The following is a 21,720-nucleotide window of genomic DNA, read 5'->3' on the forward strand; positions in this document are numbered from 1 at the left end:
ATGTGTGTTGACAGCATCTGTGTATCTGCTGGGGCAAATTGAGTGTGTGCATATGTCTGCGAGTCTGTCTGTGTGTGTGTGTGTGTGTCTGTTTGTGTGTGTATGTCTTATAGAGAAGGAGAAAGGGATAGAGATAGAGAGTGAATGAGTGTTAGCAAGCAAGTATGATGCGGCGGTGTTGTTGTTTAAAAATAGCTTTTTCAGCTGGGCAATTTACATCTCTGAAGGTGCAGGCGCCAGAGCCTGTAATTGCATTAGCGTTTAACCGCCTCCCTCTCTTTCTTTCTTTCTTTCTTTCTTTCTTTCTCTCTCTCTCTCTCTCCGGCCCTGTGAGCTCCAGTGGAGACCTCTGGGCATGTGACCAAGCCTACCTCCATCCCGGCTCACCTCATCTGAACAAAAACTCTGGAACTTTCCATCTCGTTCCAGCTTGTTTGTTTGTTAGTTTTTCTTTTATGTCCCAAGGCTCCTGGAATCGTCGCCACACAGGCTTGCGGATGGGGGGGTGATTTAAAAAAAAATCTCTTGGAGGTCTGCCTCCGGCTTATTCCGCATGGCTCAGGTTGATGGACGTGTGCTGCCCTGTCCGATGCGTGTCTCCCGGCGGGACCATTTCCTCTCCCCGTTTTTTCCCTCGGGAGAGTTTGGATGCATGGGAGGCACTCAGTGGCCTACCTCTGCCTCGCCAATGCTGCTTGTCATGTTTACACACATAGGAGCCAGCGAGGTGGCGAGAGAGCGAGTGAATGAGACAAGCTTTCAGGGGATGGAGGTGTGTGTGTGCACGTGTGTGTGGGGTGGGGGATCACAGCCGTTCCAGGCTTCAGTCTTGCTGCACAGGTAATCTTTTATTCATGGCAGGCATTGTGCTAAAGTGTCTTTTTTTCTGAGGGAAGGGATGGAGCAGTTGAGAACTGCCGCTCACATATTCATGAAAGGCCGCTTTTATGGTCTGGTCATGGGCCTCACGGGAGCGGCACACATCACAGTCCCTACAGGCCACTCTCTTAGAGCTCTCTTGGTGTGTGTGTCTGTGTGTCTGAAATAAAGAGAGAGATAAACAAGGAAATATTAGAAAAAAAGACAGATAGACACTGGCAAACCAACAAAGAATGAGAAAACAGAGATACAGAGTGAGAGAAACAGAGAGAGACTGTGTGTGTGTGTGTAGCGAGAGTGAGAGTATGTGTTGAGAGGCGATAGAGAGAGAAATAACGAGAATGCCAGCATCCTCTTCCTACTAGCGGGGTAATGTAATTACTCTGCCCATTACCTCTGCCATATCCTATCAGGGGGTGTGTGTGCATGCCGGGGCGTCCTGGGCCGAAGTCCCGCTCTAATCTGGTCAGCCGGTGGAATTGGAGTGGCCAGAGGGCAGCTCTGGGAGTTCCTGAAAGTGCTGCGCCGTTGTGCTCCGGAGACCCACAGCGGCCTGATGGATGAGGGGCCCAGAGAGGCGTGTGGAGGGAAGGGTGGGTGGGGGGGGGGGAGGCTGGGGTGGCTGGAGCTGGATCTGAGGGCATGGGGGATGAGCAGAGGGGTGGAATTGGGGTGGCAGAGGGGCACGGCACCTGGACCCGCAGAGCTCCTCTTCAGTTGCACCACAGGGGAGATACTTTTTTCACTCACACAGGCACGTAATCAGAAGTTCTCTCTCAAATACACACACTATATATATGTATATAATATATATACACACACACACACCTACCCACATACACACCTAAGGGATAAATGAGGAATTTCAATCAAGCAAATTACCTGTGTAATGTGATTATTCCTCCTACAGTTGTCATGCAAATTATCAAATGAAATAACTGTAGGCAAATCTCTCAGGAAAATGGGTGCACTGCCTCTATGATGTGGTCCTAATTTAATACCACATACAAAGGCTTGATGTGTTGTGATTAGCAGCAGTTTTTCAAGCTTGTCATGTACTGACAAACAAAAAAAATACCCTGCTCTATCTCTACAAAACGGTTTCTTTTCGCTTCACCCTATTGCACGGCAAGATTTGAAACTGTGGTGTGGCCCTCTGCAGACGGTTTGGCTAGACCGCGGGAAATGCTTCTGTAACGCTCTCATCACACGGTTCGCTGCAGATCACACAGCGTTTCAAAAAAAAAAAAAAATGTTTTTCTGATTACGGCTGGAAAGATCACACCGCAGGGTTGCGGCATCTCAGTCCCCGTAACCTAGAAAACAAAACCACGAGGCGAGCTGGCGAACATCGTCGGTTTCCCCCCCTGCCGGTTTCTCAGGCTGCAGCCTTAACAGATAGCGGCTCTGGCCTCGTCCTCTGTGTGCTGCTGGCACGCAGCTCCTTTTTTTTTAGGTGATCTCTCTTTCCCTCTCTTTCCATCCATTGCTCACCTGTCAGCTCTCGCAGCATGTCCTGCACAGACGCGAGAGCACTCTGGGACTACTTGAAAGGGGAGCTGACTGTGTCTTTGATAACATTTTTCATTGGAAGTTGAGTGGGGTGGGGGGATGGGGTAAAGTAGCCACTGACATGATGTACAGGTGTAACAAACCTGAAAAACGAAATAACCAGCAGCACAGTGCTAAGAGTTTTAGCCCGTACCGGTAATCATTTCATGATAAAGAGGGTCCCTCTAGTGTTCAGCTAAGGTATTACAGCTTTGCAATCTGTCATGCATTTCGCATACACAGAGGCTTATCCACATCCATCCACTCGGTGCACACTCTCTCCCTTCTCACTCAGGTAGAGTATTGTTTGTGTGGATTGTGTGTAGGTATATTAAGCAGCTGAATCTCCCACTGCTGCAGCAGAGGGCACTGAAGATGACTGGCTATCAGATACCGACAGCACATCCCAAGGCTGCACTGTCAGTGAGTGATGAAGGTGGAAAATGGCCGTTTGCAGCAGGAGAGAGTTCTCTTCCCCATCCCGACGGTGGCCCCAGCGTGAGGCTGTAATAGCTTTTGGCAGGTCGGGAAGGGGGAGCGCTGTGGAGCCCCAGAACGTTGCATTATTCATTTACAGGTGGCGCAGTCAAATGTTTGGAGAAGCCTGAGAGGAGCCGTGGTGGTCGACAGCCACCTGAGGTCTCACCAGGAGACGAGGCTATGAAGGCCATGAAGCGCTCACTCTAGTGTGTGTGGCTAATCCCTCTCTGCTTTGGGGAGAGCTTTCAGCCTACAGCCTCTCTGCTTTGGGGAGAGTTTTCAGCTTACAGGATTTTGGGGTGGGCACAGAAGTAAACATTCACGTCACGTAGTGGAGGCAGCTGAGAATCATGGCTAGTGTACGTAATGCAGTCTCACAGACTTCAGTTCAGTTCAGTTCAGTTCAGTTCAGTTCAGTTCAGGCCCCGAGTATGATTGCCTGCTCACAGATGTTCTTGAGTGAAAGAGTGTGCATATGTTTGGCTCTGTTTGTGTGAAAGCACCTGATGTTCATGGTTTACAGTGTACGTAATGCAAAAATCACAGATCACAGGTCAGTTAAGGCCCTGACTATGAATGCAGATGCTCTTTAACTGAAAAAGAGTGCACGTGTGTTGCGCTTGTGCAGAAGCCATGGCATCGACTGCAACTCTAACATGAATGTTGTGGTGTGTTTCCCCCTGCAGGCGTGGTGCGCGTGGACTACGGAGACGTGTCCGCCCGCAAGGCCCTGAGGGACACGCTGCAGTGCAAGCCTTTCTCCTGGTACCTGGAGAACGTCTACCCCGACTCCCAGATCCCCAGGAGATACCACTCACTTGGAGAGGTACGCCACCGCCACCTTCCCACAACTCACCACAGCTAACACGCTGTGACATTACGGATATGTTCCACACCAACACACACACACACACACACACACACACACACACACACGTGGCCCCAGCGCTGGGCGCTGGACACGCTGTCGGCCATGCTAGCCGCGATTCATCAGGATCAAACAGCAGTGACGGCGCACGCACAGAGGCTTAGCGAAGCAGTAGGTGTTTAGCCATGGATTCAATGCCAAGGTCAGCGCTTGACTGAGCGAATAATCTTCAGTGAACACTCAGTGGCACGCAGCTCAAGAGGTAATAGACTATGGGCCCTATTTTTACAGTGGATTTTTCAGGCCTAGAATGTCATTTGTCCAAACATGCGTAACGTGTGATACATTTTCAATGTAATAAGCTAAATTGGTCTAATGAAACACATTTGCAACTTTGGAGCTAGGTACTGAAACAAAATATGTAGAGCTTACATATTTGCTGAAATGTTACAGTAGACATTCTGGCACTTGCTGCGGTGCGACTTGTGGGAACAGAAGAGGTCAGCTCAATTTTCTATGGAAATAAAGGTTCTTGGATGGAAACCCAGGCTTTTTTTTTTAGTAGCCTACTTTCCCTCTCTTTTCCCAAATAGCCTATGTACGGTGTGGTGATGCAAAAGGATGATCTTAAGCTTTTACTGCAACAGCATATTGGGTTTGTCTCAGGTAACTATAGTGTTCGATGTTAATTAGATTGAAATTCTATCCTTTGTTTGGCTTTTTTTTACTTAGAATTATTCTGGGAACAAACTGTAGGCTATTTGATGCAGTCAATATACATCCAGAACTGCAGCAGAACTGAGCAAATGAGTGGAAGCTTGTGTAGCTGAGCATTGGGGAGAGTGGACATATAAAGGTATTCATTTGTGTAACACGAGGCCACTGGTGACTGTATGTGTAGGTATACTGACGTTATGGGATATCCTAGAGGCCACTGGTTACTGTATGTGTAGGTATACTGACGTTATGGGATATCCTAGAGGCAGACAAAGAACCTGATGCGTACAAAGGGCAGCAGTGACTGGACAATTTTATTGTCTTGATGCTATAGAAATAAAATTGATTGAATTTAATTGAATTGAAGATATGGGAGGTTGCAAGCTATGTTTATGTTGGTGAATTTGAACACCTGGCCCTAGCTGGATGCAATCTCTTTCTGCATACCGTCGAGACTAAGAAAAGTGATCTTCTGTAGAAAATGCCCTGGTGTGGCGTAGCATTTCGTCTTCTGCCTTAGTATTATTGGACTAGAATATGTGTATAGAAATAACAAATGTCCTTATTGTGTATTTATTTACATAATGGATGACATTTGTGTACTGCTGACTGAGCATTTAATTCAAGTCAAACTAATTAAACTACCTCTTCCCAGATGCTGGAGTCTTTCAAGGGGTTTACCAAAACAAACATTTTCATTCTTTTTTGAAAGTCTGACAAGATGTGTGTTAACTTCTGGCATTTCTTCGTCTGCCTTAGTTTAATTAGACTATAATCTGTGAATAGAAATAACAAATGTCATTATTGTGTATATACATAATTTTACATTTGTATATTGCTGACTGAGCAATTAATTTTAATGGCGAACAAATTAGACTGCCTCTATTCAGTCACTTGAGTGTTTAAAGGGGCTTAACCTTTTAAAACAAGACATTTTATAATTTTTGAAAAGCCTGCCAGGATGTGTTAACTTTGAGGATATCTGAAATAGATGAATTGCATTTAACCATAACACAGGTTTGCTCCTGCTTCCTTGCTAATACAGAAATATACAGGCATAACTCTTAAAGGGAACGTAATATTTTTTTGGCCAGATAGATAAATCAGTCTTGGGCAGTGATTGTATGATATTGGTTCATTCAAATGTTGCCCATCAGAGAACAATGTCACCACGCCTATATCCAAAATTAATTCCAGAAAGTTTAATTTATCACCGAAGTTTAAGACTGTTTCCATTTCAAAGAGATGGAGGGAGAGAGAAGGAGGGTCTATGTGAGAGAGAGAGAGAGGGCGTCAAGAGAGAATCAATTGAAAGAGAGGGGGAGAGGAGAGAGAGGGAATAAAGGAGAATGTGTGTGTGTGTGTGTGTGTGTGTGTGTGTGTGTGTGTGTGTGTGTGTGTGTGTGTGTGTGTGTGTGTGTGTGTGTGTGTGTGTGTGTGTGTGTGTGTGTGAGAGAGAGAGAGAGAGAGACTGTCTGAGAGTGTGTGTGTGTGAGTGATAGGGGAATGAGGGAGAGTGATAGAGGGACAGAGAAAGATGGTATGTGAGAGAGAGGAGGAGAGGAGAAGGGAGGAGAGAGATGGGGAGAGGGGGGAATGAGGGAGAGAGAAAGAGGGTCTATGTGTGAGAGAGGGTGACAAGAGATAGAGACTCTATCTCCTTAGTGAGAGAGGGAATGAAGGAGAGTGAATGAAGGAGAGCGTGAGAGTGAGAGTGTGGTCATGATTAATGGTGAGTTTTGAGAAATGAGCCTGTAATCCCCTCGAAGTTAAATTCTGCTGAAGCGCCGGGATTTTAAAGCCTGCAACGTGCCGCAGTAAAACCTGCTCATTGCACTGCAGCCACTGCAGTCTCTCTCCCTCTCCATCTCCTCATGCCTCCCTCCCTCTCTCCCTCTCTCCCTCCCTCCTTTGCCTCTCTTCCTCCTTTCTCTTTCATTCTCTGTATGTCTGTCCATGATTCACTCACTCCCCGGCTCACACTACATTCCCACTTTAACATAGAATCCATTACATTTTTATACTATTCAATTTGAAATGCTGCTGCCGCAAGATAATAAGTGGGGGCATAAAGCACAGGGCATGCCCAGCATTTAGGCATATATTAGTTTGATATTAAATGGCCCATTGGAGGGAGGATTCATTAAGTAACAGACCTGTTGGAGTTGGTCACCGTGTTACGGCTTTGTGACGTGACACTGTTCAGTCATTTGTACTTCCAAACAATGGTTCCTTTAATTACAGGCTCTGTCACTGTCTCGCCTGTGAAATGTTCTTAATAGCTCCGAATGGGACGTTCCATTGAGCAGGAGAAGTTCAATTATGTATTACATATCTGTTCATCTGCGACGGATTATTAGAGTTGAAAGTGAGGCACAGGTGCCTTTTTCCACATCCATTCTGCAAGGAAACCTCTTATGGCCTGTCCACAGAGGCAGACAGACATGTTGCATATCTGTGACTGTATCCGCTGGTACTGATGTAGTGGGTGGATGCTCCCTACCTGTTTTCTCCTTTGTACGTCGCTTTGGATAAAAGCGTCTGCTAAATGACTAAATGTAACTAAGTTTGTAGTAAGATCCCACCTCACAATCCGTCCTGTTCCTCTCTGCTCCCAGATCAGGAATGTAGAGTCGAACCAGTGTGTGGATAACATGGGCCGCAAGGAGAACGAGAAGGTGGGCTTCTTCAACTGCCACGGCATGGGGGGAAACCAGGTGAGTGACCCCTGTCGGAGCACCACGGAGGAAAGGGCAGGTAGGAAATGTGTTGTTCATAACCGACACTCAGTGCTCTTCCGCTCTCTTGCCCCTCTGCAGGTGTTTTCTTACACCGCCGATAAAGAGATCCGGACCGATGACCTGTGCCTGGACGTCTCGCGCCTCAACGGACCAGTGGTCATGCTGAAGTGCCACCACATGAAGGGGAACCAGATGTTTGAGTATGAAGCAGAGGTATGACTTTTTCTTTCTCTCTCTCTCTCTCTCTCTCTCTCTCTCACTATATATATATATATATCACAGCAATACAGCCACTATATGAAGTGGACCCACTCCACTCCAGTCTGCCTGTCTGAAGGACTGTCTACAACAAATGAGGGTAGCAACCTTGTTGCTTTGGAGTGTAGTCGCTATGATAGGACATCACAGGATATCATGAGCATCACTCATGGAGATGCAAGGTTATTTTAAGCCACCAGGTGGTGCCAGGTGCCTGTGGCTTTTCCTCAGGCAGACTCGGGCAGACTCGATCCTTTGTTGTTGGAGTGCAGAATTCACCTCAAGGTGCCCTCAAACTTACCAGCGTTTGATTCTCTCTCTTTTCTTGGGCTCAGTATGTGGGCAAGTGGGAGTATGATTTCGAGGTAAGTTGTGCAATCTGAAGTTTGGTGCAAACCTTGTGTTTGTGGACTTTAGTGAGCAGTTTTAGTCGATGTCTTAGTTTGACTTGTGATAGTATGTAATCCTAATGTGTTTGTGAAACGAGCAGCTCCATATGTTTCCATGGAGGTATAGGCTTACGTTTATCCCCTAGTGTCACATGACTACGTTCTGGTTGTCAATAGTGAATAGAGTGTAGAATGAAAGCGTTTGTATATCTCTATCTTGACATGTATTATCTGTGGATCCAGTGGCAGATGATTTCTTCGAAAGCCGACATTGAGAGAAATGAGAGCTGTCTGTGGGGCAAAGGGAGATGCATGAAGGTAGCATCAGAAGTCCAGAAATTGCCGTTGATCTTAATAATAGATTATTTACTACAAGGCGGAGGGAGGGAAAGAGCGGACTATTGGGACATATTTTTTTAATGTAGAAAAAGCTGTATCTCCTCCCAGTGATTCTCTTATCTCTGTCTCAGGGGCTCTGAACCTGCCTCCCTTATTTCCCCTTTTCTAATGCAGTGTGGTCTATTCATAGGCTAGAGAGAGGGACGACTGAGAGTGAGGGTGACGGAGAGAGCAACAGGGAAGATTGGGGGGGGGTGAGAGAGAGAGCAGAGGTGAGAGAGAGGCGAAGAGGGGGAATACAGTGAGGGTGAGAGAGGGAAAGGGAGAGAGGCAGAGCGAGGGAATACATACAGTGAGTGTGTGTGTGTGTGTGTGTGTGTGTGTGTGTGTGTGTGTGTGTGTGTGTGTCACACGCACACACACACCAGAATCAGAATCAGAATGGGATTTATCACACAGACAGAAAGAGAAACAGAGAGAGAGAGAGACAGGCAGAGAGATGGAATGCAGTGAGAGGGAGTGCGTGAGGTCCTGCTGCAGCAGCGTTGGGCTTTTTGCTCCATGGAACATGAGCGATTAAATTATTTGTGGATAAAGAAAAATGTCTGACTCTCATATCTGCTGTGCCCTCACGCTATGAGGGACTATTTTAAGCCGGGGGTGGCTGTGGAGGCGGCGGCAGCAGCTGCGGCACAGGTGACAGCCACTCTGCGGCTTTTATCCCATTTGCGCCACATTCAGCCAACGTTGGCCCTGCCTGCCACTCAGCTTCCAGTCAGTCATGTCCGTTACCTGTCAGTTATCTCACTGGCCTTTGTCCCCCGGTCATTATCCATCCTCCAGCCTCCCAGACACGTAGCTCCAAGCCTGCCAAGCACAGACACAGCTGGTGTTTGTGTCTCTGAACTCACTCTCGGCACATTTCGATCTCATCTGGTCCACCCACCATAGGCTCTAGCTGGATATTGTTTTCTTCACAACCATTTGGTGCTAGGGTAGTTCTGAGTAGCTCATTTGTTTGGTTGTACCATCTCTCATTTAACCATCCCCCCCCACCCCACCCCACCCCTCTCCATCCGCTCCATCCCCGGCGCAGAAGCACACTTTCATGCACATCATCACGCAGTCGTGCCTGACCATCAGCCGCCTGGAGGACGGCACCTATGGGCCCACGGTGGAGTACTGCAACGACAGCCCCCTGCAGACCTGGGTCCTGCGCAACTTCAGCCGGATCGAGGTCTTCAGGAAGCTCTATTACAGCCCCACCGACTACTTCCTGTAGCCGCCGCCATTCAGAGCGTGGCAGGTACAGTGGGAGCCGTAGTTGGTTTTAGCAAGCTAGTCTTAGCTAACTAGTTCAAGAACGTTACTTGGCATAGAGTGTGAGTGGGTTCGTTTTTTTGTAGGCTTGTCTTGGCAGACTAGTTGTCAGAGTACATCAGTTATGATTGGAAAATGTACTAAAGAAAGGTTTTGGACAAACTGTTTGAATGTTATTTTCTCGCAATGTCGCAGTTTTGTGTTTGTAGTGCACTTATTAGCTTTTATTTATTTTTGTGGGGCTTTTGCCTTTTTTCAAATAGGACAGTAGAGATTGACAAGAAATTAGTGGGTGAGAGAGATGGGAGGGGGATCAGGAAATTACCTCAGGTCGGAATCGAACCTGGGTCCCCGTGGGCACTTGGACCTGTACACGGTTGGCATACCCCCTTGTGCCCACAGCTCCCCTTGCTCATGAGCCTTAACATCTTTGACCGATATGTCAGTCACAGCTGTCCAATGTATTTATTTACTCCCCGAGGATTGTGAACCCCACTGGGGTTTGTCCTGGTTGGTGAAAGTGAGCGTGCCAATAAAGCGGGTCGTCGGCTGTTTACCAGCTATTACCGCTGACCTTTGGGGATGAATGTGGGGAGACAGGAACACGGGCAAGTAAAGGGAAAGCAATAACGGCTGTTCTGTGACAGGCTCCCGATGCCTCCGTGTTTACGTACCTCACTATCTGTCAGACCTTTCCCGCCGCCCCCCAGCCAGCCTCAAATTAAATTTCATTTGACATTTATTCTGTTACGTAAATATTTCTTTTTTTTTTTTATGTGAAAATTCGGCTGCGGCGCTGTGCGGTGAGTGGTGGTGGCAGGGGTACCTCGTCTGAATGGGGGCGGCAGGCAGTTTTTAATATTTATTTGTAGTTGATTATCAGCGAGGACGATTGGAGATGGGGCTGGCCTTTGTTTACGAGCTCTTTTGAAGTGAGCGCTTCATTGTCAGCAGGCTCTTTCATGGTGATGCCCTCATGGAGATGGAGGGCGGCCGGGTGGACCAAACCCGGCAGCTGCAGCACCATGTGCCGCTCAAAACAAAAACAACAAGATCTCTCTCTCTCTTTCTCTCTCTCTCCTCTCTCTCTTTCTCTCTCTCTCCTCTCCCTCTTTCTCTCACACACTCTTACATTCCCTCTCTGCCTATCTCTCTCTCTCTCTCTCATACTCATGCTCCCTCTCTCCCTTTCTTTCTTTCTCTCTCTCTCTCTCTCTTATTGTCTGGCGCCTGGATCTCAATTACGCCCACTCTCTCGCTCATTCTCTTTCGAGGCTTTTGTTTGTTTGTTTTCAACCTGTATCTCATCATCTCTCATTTTTGGACTTTTCTCTTTGATTTTTTCCCCCCTCTCTCCCTCTCTTATTCACTAAGTCACTTTCTCTTTTTGTCATGCAACACACACCCTGTCTGCTGGTCTGTTTATTTGTGGCAGCCCCTTTCATGTGAAAGTACCCTGCTGCTGGGTGTAGGTTTCAAACCCATTGTTATTTGGACCCGGGCGTATATTCTGTTATTTCCCTTCGGAAAATAATTACTGTGGGTTATATAGCGACTGTGTTTGTGAAGCTAATGTTTCCATCGGGGTTTTAGAATGTATATCCCGCAGTATGACGTTCTACACTGAAACTAAGTGACGCAGGTGTGTGGGATGAATGCCGTGCGTGCATTACTACACAAATGGGGCTCGTTATGAGAGTCCGGCATGTGTCAGCAGGTTCATCCGAGTTCTTGAGTATAGGAGGTACAAGTGCTCTTGAGTGAAGGCCCAACGTATTGAAATGATTTCCATTTAATTAGTCAGGTTTCAGACACATGCACGCACACACACACACAGCTGTGTCCAGCTTTGTCCAGGAACACAAGCACATAATGGGACTTAGCTGAAAGAGCAGAAAAATCCTAATTACACACTGACCCAAACCCTGCACATTTTAAAATCTCATTAAAAAGGGGGCTTCATAATAGTCCCCTCCCTCCCTCCCTCCCATCCATCCTTACTTTCCTATGTTGCTGGTGTCACAACTTACACAATAGCCTTGGCAGCTCTTAGTCCTCCATAATGAAGGCAGTGCAGGGAGGAAGCCTGTGCATATCGCCGTTATTATTTCATCATTCCAGCCAAATAGCCCGACTCACCAACCACCATAATCAGCCCACTCTCTTGCACACCACTGAGCGTGTCTCCATGTGATTTATGAGAGCTGGACTGAGGCAACTACATCACTTCTGACATGTTTTGTCGGGTATGACAGCTCTAGTCAATATGGCTACAATGAAAGGTGCCAACTCCGAAGCCTGAAGGCATAATTGGTTTAGTTGAGAAGGACGTAATAATGAGTGTGCTTAGCGTGCTCGCTAGCCTTTCACCCAGTATATTCATATTTTCCTAAAACAGCTTTCTTTCAAAGCCTGCATTACAATCATGGACTATAGAAATGCATTGTAAAACATGACTCCGGTCCCCCTTCTAATATATTTCAAAGTCTAACCTGTAGCTTTCTTCCTGCTCTCAGACAGTGGCGGAGTACTCATGTGGAACCACTGCAGGATGCTGCAGTAGAGCGCCCTGTGCCGTTGCTATGCTCCCCAATCCGCTCGCTCTCACTGCAGCCTGTGTGGTCCACACAGCATCAGCTGATGGGGTGGAGGGGGTGGAGGTGTGCTCCGTCTGCACAGATCTGTTTAGGGCCAGGCCTCTGTGATGGACTGCCCTGCCCGCTCTGCAGCTGTCTGGGCCGTGGCAATGGTGCTTTGTCATTTCTGTGCATAGACAGTATAGAGGAGTTTGTGTGTGTGTGTGCGTGTGTGTGTGCTTGTGTGTGTGTGTGTGCTTGTTTGTTTGTGTGTGTGTCTTCCACGCTTATTAAACATCATCCTCTGTCAACACGCCAAAACATGGTGGCGTTTTCTTTTTCATGAAAAATGATCTCACTGCCCCAAAAGCAAACAGCATAAATATCCCTATTCACACACACACAAACACACTGCTGCCGCTGTCTCTCAGTCTCATCTGTGATGAGAGGCCAAGAGTGTCTCGAGGCCTCGCAAACGCCACAGCTGCGTAAAAAAAGCATTAGCAGCGTATTATGTTCCATGTCCTTTTATGTGTCTCTCCAGGCAGCACTCTCTGATAGGCGACTCTTAATTATTGCCACAGCTCTGGTGATTAGCAGTGATCCTTAAACTGAGGGGCTGCCGCATTCATTACTACGGGCCTCCAACTTGATGAGCGCAACAAAAAAATAAAGGCGAACGCACCCGGAATATTTGACATTTCGTTGTTCATGCGTGCACAGAGAGTGATTACTCTCTCTGCAAAACCATTAAAAGTAATCATCGTTTGACAGTTGGGTGTTGCTGTGGGGTGAATTTTTTTAGTTTTTCCCTGAAAGCTTCAGATAATGTTGCAATTGCGCGTGCGGACACAGGCCACTCAAGACAAAAGGCCGTTCAAGGCCATTTTGAAAAATCAAAAGAGCCTCCACATTGACTGTGTTTCCACAAAGATTCCAGTCACGCCACGGTTGGACGAATTACTCACCAAAGTTCTCCATTATCATGCTGTCGCTCTGAAGGGTGTTCATGATGGGGCAAAAACCTTTCCTCCAGGGTATGATGTGATTATATGTTTATTATATGGAATTAGGTGAGTTCTATCAAACCGTAAGAGGATGTTGATTTCTCAGCAGTCTGTTCATGGCATTCCTGCCAGTTGTACTTAATTTCAGAGTCAGAGGTGATATCTCAGTGTCTGAAAATTTGGGCCGTCAGCGTTAACGCGTTAATCTATGGGATTAATGCGGCCGCGATTAACGCGATAAAATATTTTAACGCAATTAACGCAATTTAAAAAAATAAATAAAAAAATGAAATTTATTTATTTATTTATTTTTTTTAATGCCTTTATTTGGATATGACATGAAGTTATGACAGGAAGCGAGGCGGAGAAGAGGTGGGGAGAGGATTGGGAAATTACATCAGGACAGACTTGAACCTGTGTCCCCTCGGGCAATGTAGCCCGTAAGGGGGCTTGGCCTACCATTTTATGGGAGCGATGAGGGACAGGTGGGGCTTGAATAGCCCCCATTGTTAAAGTGGGGAATGACAGAAAAAGTTTGAGAACCACTGCGGTAGTTGAAGATGGAAAGAGCTGAGGGATTGTTGGGCGGAAAGTCTCTGTTTAAGAGCCAAAATGACGGAACAATCGACAAAACTAAAGTTGTATGTAGCATTTGTCAAGCTGAAGTTATCACCTTAATGCAAAGCAGTCCCAGGTTAGATGGTCCCCAACCCACACTCCATGACTTCTCTAGGAAAATAACTAGAACAGTCCGTGAAAAGGTTGCCATTTGGGTTGCAACATAGTTGAGGACAGTGGGCTGATTGAGGTGATTCGAATTGCTTCAGGGGAAATTCTTACGATTTACCGTCGAGGGGCACCATTGTGTTTAAAAAAAAAATACAATTAAACAACAGTGTCTAAAATACACGCTTGTATGAAGTGATTACTCGTTAATTTATAAGATTTAGTCTTAAGAAGAAAAAAACCTTTTAATCGCGATTAATCGTGATTCATTAATTTCAAAATGTGCGATTAATTAGTTAATTTTTTTGAATCTATTGACAGCCCTACTGAAAATACATTAAATGTTTTAACCCATGTCTAACCAGAAAAAAAAGGTGCTGTTGAAGTGTTGAAGACCCTCCTCTGCTACTCAAGCTGCCCCATGTGGACTGGACTTGTTGACATTTGTCGTATCCACCATGTCTGTACTGCACTTAATCCGTTGTTAGCGACGTGTTGTCTTGTTTGACCCTTGACCCTTCCTTCACCTCCTTTACAGAGGCTGACCCTCCTGCATGTGAACAGCAACCAGTGTCTGGACATGCCCTCGGACGAGGACAAGATGGTGCCCACCCTGAGAGACTGCAATGGCAGTCGCTCGCAGCAGTGGATCCTAAGGAACATGACCCTCAGCCAGTGAGCCGCTCTCACTCTACATGACCACTCAACCCTAAACTCTGACCTCCAGCCTAGGCTGGCCTCCCATCCCAGAGGGCCGGCAGGCCCTCAACGTGCCCACGATGGCGACTCCACATCAACCAACCACACACCCATGATGCCATTAGTGCTGCTGCTGCTGCTACTGGGACCTGTATCTGTATAGGAACAGGCGAAAGTACCTTTTCCTTTCCCCCCTATAGTGCATGGCTTAACCAGCCTATGTGTGTGAGTGTGTGTATCCTTGTGTGAGAGAGTTTGTTTGTGTGTGTGTGAAGGGCTCTCATGAGGACTTCATCCTGCCCTGCCTGCTCAAAGACTGTTAGTCGAGCTCTTTGTGCTTTAATCACCCGGAGCTGACCAAACAAGCATCTGTAGACACTCACAGGACTAATGGCTCTTCTCCAAAAAACCAAAGCAAGACTGCATGACCCAGAGTGCTCAGCAGATCTAGCTGTGGGATATTTTGCATATCTAGGAATCATGCATTCACCTTGCATTCTGCACAGTACTGTACATACTTTCCAACCCAAGTACAACAATAGCAAGGGACCTATCAAATAATATCACACCTGACTTCCCTTGTCCATATCTGTATTTATCAGACATTTACAGAAATGTTACCATTTCTACTATATACATCATCTTAAGGATTGGAATAATGTTTGGAAACCGGTTGTCCGACTTAGACTTGTAACCAGATGTTTGCAGAATCAGTGGGCATATAACAGGAGACCCGGCTTCTTGTCTGCCTGTCCTTTTTGAGAGAGAAACCTACAGTACAGCATCAACACTGTTTAAGACAGGAGTTTATGGTGTGAGAAGCTATTGCTGTGGAGGTATTGACTTGTGCTGTATTGATTTTGCCTTAAGGAAAGTTTTGAGTTATCGTATCATAAATAGGAGCTCATTCTGAGGACCATTGAGAGTGGAGGACAGAGCCACTGTCCCTACATAGAGGTACTTGACATCTCTAGTCACTGTTATTCAATTTTAGTTTTTTTTTTGTTTGTTTGTTTGTTTTTTTGTTTGTTTTTTGTCATTCATGGGTCAGCTAAAAGAGCTGTCCATTTACATCCGGTTTTAGTTTGCAGATTTTTATATTAATCCTGTTCTATTTGTGTCGTTATTGTTTGTTTGCAGAAAAGATGTATTTCCCTAAATAGTTAAGTAACATATTTATAATGAAAGGTCACTGAGATTTTAGAGATGTAAAGATTGAATGATTTAACAGATGTTGATTACTAGGTGGGAGAAAGTGAAGGCTCCATGTAATAATGTAGAAAGCTGCTGCCTCACCAACATATCAATGCTACTGTATTTATAGCCACTCGCTCAAGCAGATACAAGACATTCAGTATGACTACCTGGAGAGAATATCCTTGTTATTCAGCCCTTGACATTCTAGCCTTGACTTCAACTTCTACTGTACTTTTATTTATTATTTTTGTCATTATCAACCATATGGTGCAGCTGGCATATTGTAAATAATATAACCAAAAGTTTTTGAACACCATTGTACATACACAAAAAAGATTATTTTTTTAAGATGCGACTTAAAAGCCCTATTGAAATTTAGAGTGTAGACCTTTGCTATATTTAAGTGCACTGGAGCATTCTGTCATTATTAGCAGTTTGGTTGAATACACTGTATCACTGTAAGAGAAACTGTCTTTAAAACCCCTTTACTATAACATATCATCTGACTATTTACAAAATTTCACTTCACACAATCTTTTCCATGCATCAGCAGTTCTTGGTGGCTTTATGTAGGAAGATGGGATAGATTTAATCAAAGTTGTATTGTTTACATGTAGTTAATTTGAGCAGCTAATTTATTCTGATTAAGCTTCAGTTTATAGTCATTACATTAAAATGGACTAAATTGAATAAACTAAATAGAATTGATAAGGGGGTGTTGCTACTAAATGAATGAGGAGGAAAAGCACTCAATCAAAACTAAACTATGACCCGTGCTATGGAATGTGAATATTTACAAAGCGGCTCTCATGGGGTTTTAAGTGCATGGTACAAAAAACATAGCAACATAGATTGCCTTTCAACTTTGAAATGTGTAACTTTGTATTAGTCTTGAAGTGATGTTAATCTGTTTGTACATTTTTTGTAAGGCAAAAAAAAAAAAAAAACAGGAATGGATTGAGTGTGTATTTACCATGCACACTCCAATGAATTCTACTAACAAACTGAACTGTGAGCTACAATAAATCACTGTTGATGAATGTAAGGACTCAGTCGATTCATTGTGGTCACCGAAAAGGAGGTGGTTGAGTATGCACTACTGTTGTATTGGGATTACCTTCTGTTTACCCACACCACATTGCCTCTTGACTGGGCATGACTCACGGCCATGGGGTCCAATAACCGCAAAAGGATCGGCGACTGAAGAGGTGATTCTTTCTTGCTCTGATTAAATGCCCTACAACCCACTCAGGGTAATCAGTGTATTGAACCCAAGTCAACACAGTGACCTAACACGCCATCCCTGATCTAGTAAAAAGCCTTTAATTTCATTCTGTTGGCTCCTCATTGCTTCACATCCAAACCTCAAGTAGATTGATTTGATTTTTGAGCCTGTACTGTTGTGTATGTATGCACTTTGTCTGCAATATGCCAGTCCACTCAATTCTCACTGTTTATTTAGTAGGTGCCACTGGGTATACATTTATATTAAACCTGTGTCACGCTGATAGATGAGAATTCAATTGCAAATATAGACTTTCTCCTTAATGTGTCCCTCTCAGTAGGTACCTGTCAGCAATGAATTAAAAGCAAAATTGCACACAAGTTCGACTCAACACCCGGCTTTAATTGCATTTCATCCTTAGTAGTTTGAAAGCATTTGCGTGGCGGGGGGTATTTTTCCCTAATAAATATTTGTAAACCTCTCCAAGGCAACCACTCCAGTGTAATTAATGACTCCTCACGGGGCGTGATCTCACTCAGCCCGCGCCGCCCTGCAGCACCTCTGCGCTGTAGGGACACAGCCTGCAATCAGCCGTCATCACACCGCAGGGCACAGGCCATGGGCACAGCCAGCACACACACATGGAAATATGGGCGAAATTCACACATATACACTGAAGCACAAGCCAAATACACACACAGAAGCATGAGACAAATTTATAGAAAACACACACAAAACACAAAATTGTGAACAACAAGCAAAATAAGGTCCTACACATAATCCCAAGGGAACATACATACACACACACACACACACTCACTCACACAAATATACCTGACATGGGCACATTGACACCTGGTCTGGCAGCCCATTACGGGGCAGGTGGTTTAAAATAACACCCTAATGGTGTCCTTATCTGATGCTGCTCGCTCCTGCACGGCTGACCTCACTCTCCATGGAGACGGAAAGTTAACGCTTTGGAGTCCTGCCACACCACACCGGGGCTAGGGACTAATCTCTTTCGGAAAAAAAAAAGAAGGAGAGAGAGAGACGGGGGACAGGCCAACCTGGAGGAGCCCGAATGGCAGCCAGGCAAAAGGCTTCGCACTGATTTACACAGTGCCACATGCTCGGATTTCTCCTCCGAGTTTAATAAGGCTCCTCATGCTGAGGTGATATTTCATCCTCTACCACAGGACCTGTCTGCCCAGCTCCAGCCAGAGTAGTGGGGGCCAATGACAGCACAGGCAATCTCTAACTTCTGGAGAAGAAAGTCAGACTGGCTCGTTCTCTTGCAGCAAACTCTCTCTCTGCACACAACTTTATTAGACAGAAAACCTTTTCCTTCGCTTGGAGAAATTCACCATGCTTAGAGCCTAATTCCTACAGAGCCAATTATAATTGAAGAGGCTTCCATCAGGGCTCAGTGCCGCATAAACTCATATAGAAAACCAATTTAAAACGGACACCCTTAGAGACAGACTCTATGTGCTTAGAGCCCTTCACACCTCACACACTTCTGTTGTGCTTGTTTCTTTTCCTTTCTATAAACAACACTAGACAACAAGACCTTCTATCCTGGTGTGGCGGGCAGAAGAAAAGGATAGAAGGAAAGGGGGAGAAAAAAAACACAAGAGGGAGTTCAGGACTCGGTGCACAACCTTGTTTCTCATCTCCCATGTGTTTGACCGTGAGTGGATTTGACTTCGTGCTCGCTTGCATTTTCTGGTTTCATTGTACCGGGCGAGAAGCCCTGTAATGGAGTCTAGGGATGGTAATCAGCACCCTGGATGGCCCTGTATTCCATCTCCGTCTGCCGCTCACACACATCCACAGGAGGAATCCAAGCCTAATTGTTGAGGGGGCTTGTGCTTTTCAGATACCGGTGCTTCTCAGAGACGGGTGCCTCTTTCCAGGTTTCACGCATGGTAGTTCCAGGTGACGGATTATGAGGGGCGATATCCACGGCTGCCTCTTCTCGATTCTATATGGCATCTGGGTGAATGGAAAGAGTCACAGAGCACGTATGTTAGCCCCCCCCCCGGTGAAAACGAACAGTCACCATCACAACCATATGACTACCTTATTGTGACCGATGGGGTTTCAAACCAGAAAAACGAGCATGATTTTGAAAGAGGGATTTATTGTGTAGATTTATCTGTGGCAGGGGTAGTTTTCTAACAGTCGATAAAAAAATGCAGCATTCAGGTATAACTACACAGTACTGAAGCCGCTCAGTGTCATTCCATGTCCACTACATTTCTGAGAGCTGTAGAGATCAACCCTCGGCAAAATGACACACCAAGGCCAAGACCAGTGGCAGCTATCTTTCTTTGCCTGAATGTTTTTAGTACTTTGAACCTTGCTTCATTTCTGCTAGCGTTGTAATGGCTTTACCAAGCCAGCAGATGTAGCTGATTTACTCTGCCTTCCTGGTGTCTTGCTGTCCAGTTGGCCCTGTCAGGAAACAAGATGGATTCACTTGTCAGCAGCTGCTCGTTATCTGCTGCTCACGCAGCGAGACTGAATTACATTACAGATAGACCTTTTGGTGTCCTCCCATGTTTTCTAGGACAGGACAGCTCATCTCCGGGTGGACTCTGTGCTGGACTTGTGCTGGGGATCAACACCAGGAGACAAGCCATCACTCATCACATCAGCCCTTTACACCGCTCCATTCAGTGATTGGAAATCAGTAACTCAACAAATAACATTCCTGTTTGGTGGGTTTTTTGTTTTTTTTACAAAGAAATGTGGATTTTTTTTTTCTTCAGTAAGTGAGAGTAATGAAGACTCGACGTTCTAAAGGCTGATATTAAAGTTGGCCTCGTGCTGGGGCTCTGATGGCAGTGATTACGGAATGAGATGGCAAATTAGGGATGATCCCATGAAATGATTGGCTGAGCGTCTTGGCGAATGACCTCAAGTGCCATCATTGTGGCAGAAATATAGTGCTCAATGATTGCATTTCCTCTGTCTCTCTCTGATTAGATTAATAAATCAATTCAAGCTTCTCCATCCCTACCACCCCCACCCCTCCAAACCAGGTCTCGGGTCTATTTTTATGGGTTACACAAGAACATCAAAATCCCTTTCATCAGTGTCTGAGGAGGAACTGTATAATGGCTGGCGCTGAGGCGGCGAAGGACTGTGGCATCTGCTCTCAGGGTTTGTCAGAGATAAGCGCAATTTCCCCCCCAGAACGGCAACGGCAATCTTTCAAAACAACGTGGATGTTATCATCATCAGATTTCGATCAGATTTGTGGGAGAAAATTGATACTCGCTCTATTGCTGTTGTCCGGCGAAAATTTAAGACAGACAAACATGGCTCTTCTTTCCTGTTTGCCCTTTTCTCTGACAGTATTAGCTCATAATTGCCATGCAAACAAGCTCATTTGGTGTGCTGCGCAAGAATATAATGACTTAAATGTTTCTGCCACTAATAGTTTTTTTGACAGGCAGAAAAGAGAGAAGTGAATATTCCCAAACTGCTGGTCTGTGAGTAAGAGGGCTTGCTCAATTAAAGCAATTGTTCCATCCGAGTTATGGAAGTGTCCCTTGTCACTGATCTTGCCGGGGGCTTGCCATAAATAGTGTGTTCCCTTGTACCATATGCCACTGTGTACAGAACAACAGATCGCCTTTGATTCTGCCTTCATTTGATGCTAATGAGGGAAACAGTTAGAGGACGCTACTCTGTTTCCTTTCCGTGATCTTAAAATGATCTGAAGTGAGAGTGCAGTGACCCTTGTGAAATGTGGCGGATATGAAAAACAGAAGGAAGACAGCGTTCTGTGCTTTCTAACTATTCTGCTTTCTAGTCCATGATGTTTTCAAGCGCACAGCATTCAGACTGTCATATCCTGACAGCATTAACTGTACTTTTGCAATTACAATGTATTGGGACAATTGACATTTGGGCACACTGGGATATAAGCACCAGTCACTCTCTCCAGTGACTCATCTGCCACATGTGCACAGACTGCTTGTCCAAAGGCATGGTGTGAAGTCCACATTTACCTACTGTGCCAAATATGTAATGTGATTGGTCAATGCTGTACTGTTACTCTACGGCAAGTTTTAGTAGTGTGATTGTGCCAGCATCCCGGAACTGTTCTTCTTATTATGTCCGCCGCCACACCGCAGGGAGGTTATATAGTGTCAAAGTTATTTTGTTCTTCCATTTTCTTTTCAACAATATCTCAATAATATAAACTTAGACTTCACCAATCCACATGAAACTTGGCATGATTGTAGCTCCACATGACTGGTACAGGATATAACGTTTGTTTCCAACAGGTTGAAGGTTGAACTTAAGTCACTTAGCTTATGTGTCATCATTTTCACAAGGTGAACAGAAGCTAACCATAATTAGCTTTACTGATCAGGGATCAAAAGTGTTTTCACAACAACCACACAGTTAATTTAAATAAACACATTTTTTACCTAAGGATTTGATAGCCACAATCTGTTGCATAGTATAAATCAGATGTTTTAGGAAGCTAGAGCTGTAAAGTTTCAACTGTGGGATGTGAGTAAAGAGTTATCTGTAACCATACAACCATACATACTTTACCACTCTAAAGTCCCACATGCTATTTGAGACAAGTGACACATAAAAGTCCGTCAACAGCTAGTTACAAAAGACCTACTGATAACTATATTTTAACACACCAAACGGTTTGCCTAGGTTTTCTACTGCCGTTGTTTCACTCACACCTTAACTTTGAGGATTTTGCAAAAACC

At 45.3% G+C, this 21,720-nt stretch overlaps 1 protein-coding gene across 4 annotated transcripts in view; it reads left to right on the forward strand.

Moving 5' to 3' along the window:
* galnt13 (UDP-N-acetyl-alpha-D-galactosamine:polypeptide N-acetylgalactosaminyltransferase 13) overlaps positions 1–16,787 on the forward strand; it is a 33,675-nt gene extending 16,888 nt beyond the window's left edge. For 2 of the 4 annotated variants that reach the window (XM_031557947.2, XM_031557964.2), the window contains 6 exons: positions 3,597–3,736; positions 7,114–7,212; positions 7,315–7,449; positions 7,830–7,859; positions 9,319–9,528; positions 14,390–14,477. In XM_031557947.2, coding sequence (XP_031413807.1) covers positions 3,597–3,736; positions 7,114–7,212; positions 7,315–7,449; positions 7,830–7,859; positions 9,319–9,504 — 590 coding nt within the window. In that variant the 3' untranslated portion in view covers positions 9,505–9,528; positions 14,390–14,477. Of the gene's footprint in view, positions 1–3,596; positions 3,737–7,113; positions 7,213–7,314; positions 7,450–7,829; positions 7,860–9,318; positions 9,529–14,389 lie in introns of all 4 variants that reach the window. The other 2 variants (XM_031557954.2, XM_012830319.3) reach the window with 2 other exon arrangements.
* The last annotated feature ends 4,933 nt before the right edge of the window (positions 16,788–21,720 follow it).

This window comes from Clupea harengus, chromosome 2 (assembly GCF_900700415.2).
Source record: "Clupea harengus chromosome 2, Ch_v2.0.2, whole genome shotgun sequence".
Lineage (NCBI taxonomy): Eukaryota > Metazoa > Chordata > Actinopteri > Clupeiformes > Clupeidae > Clupea > Clupea harengus.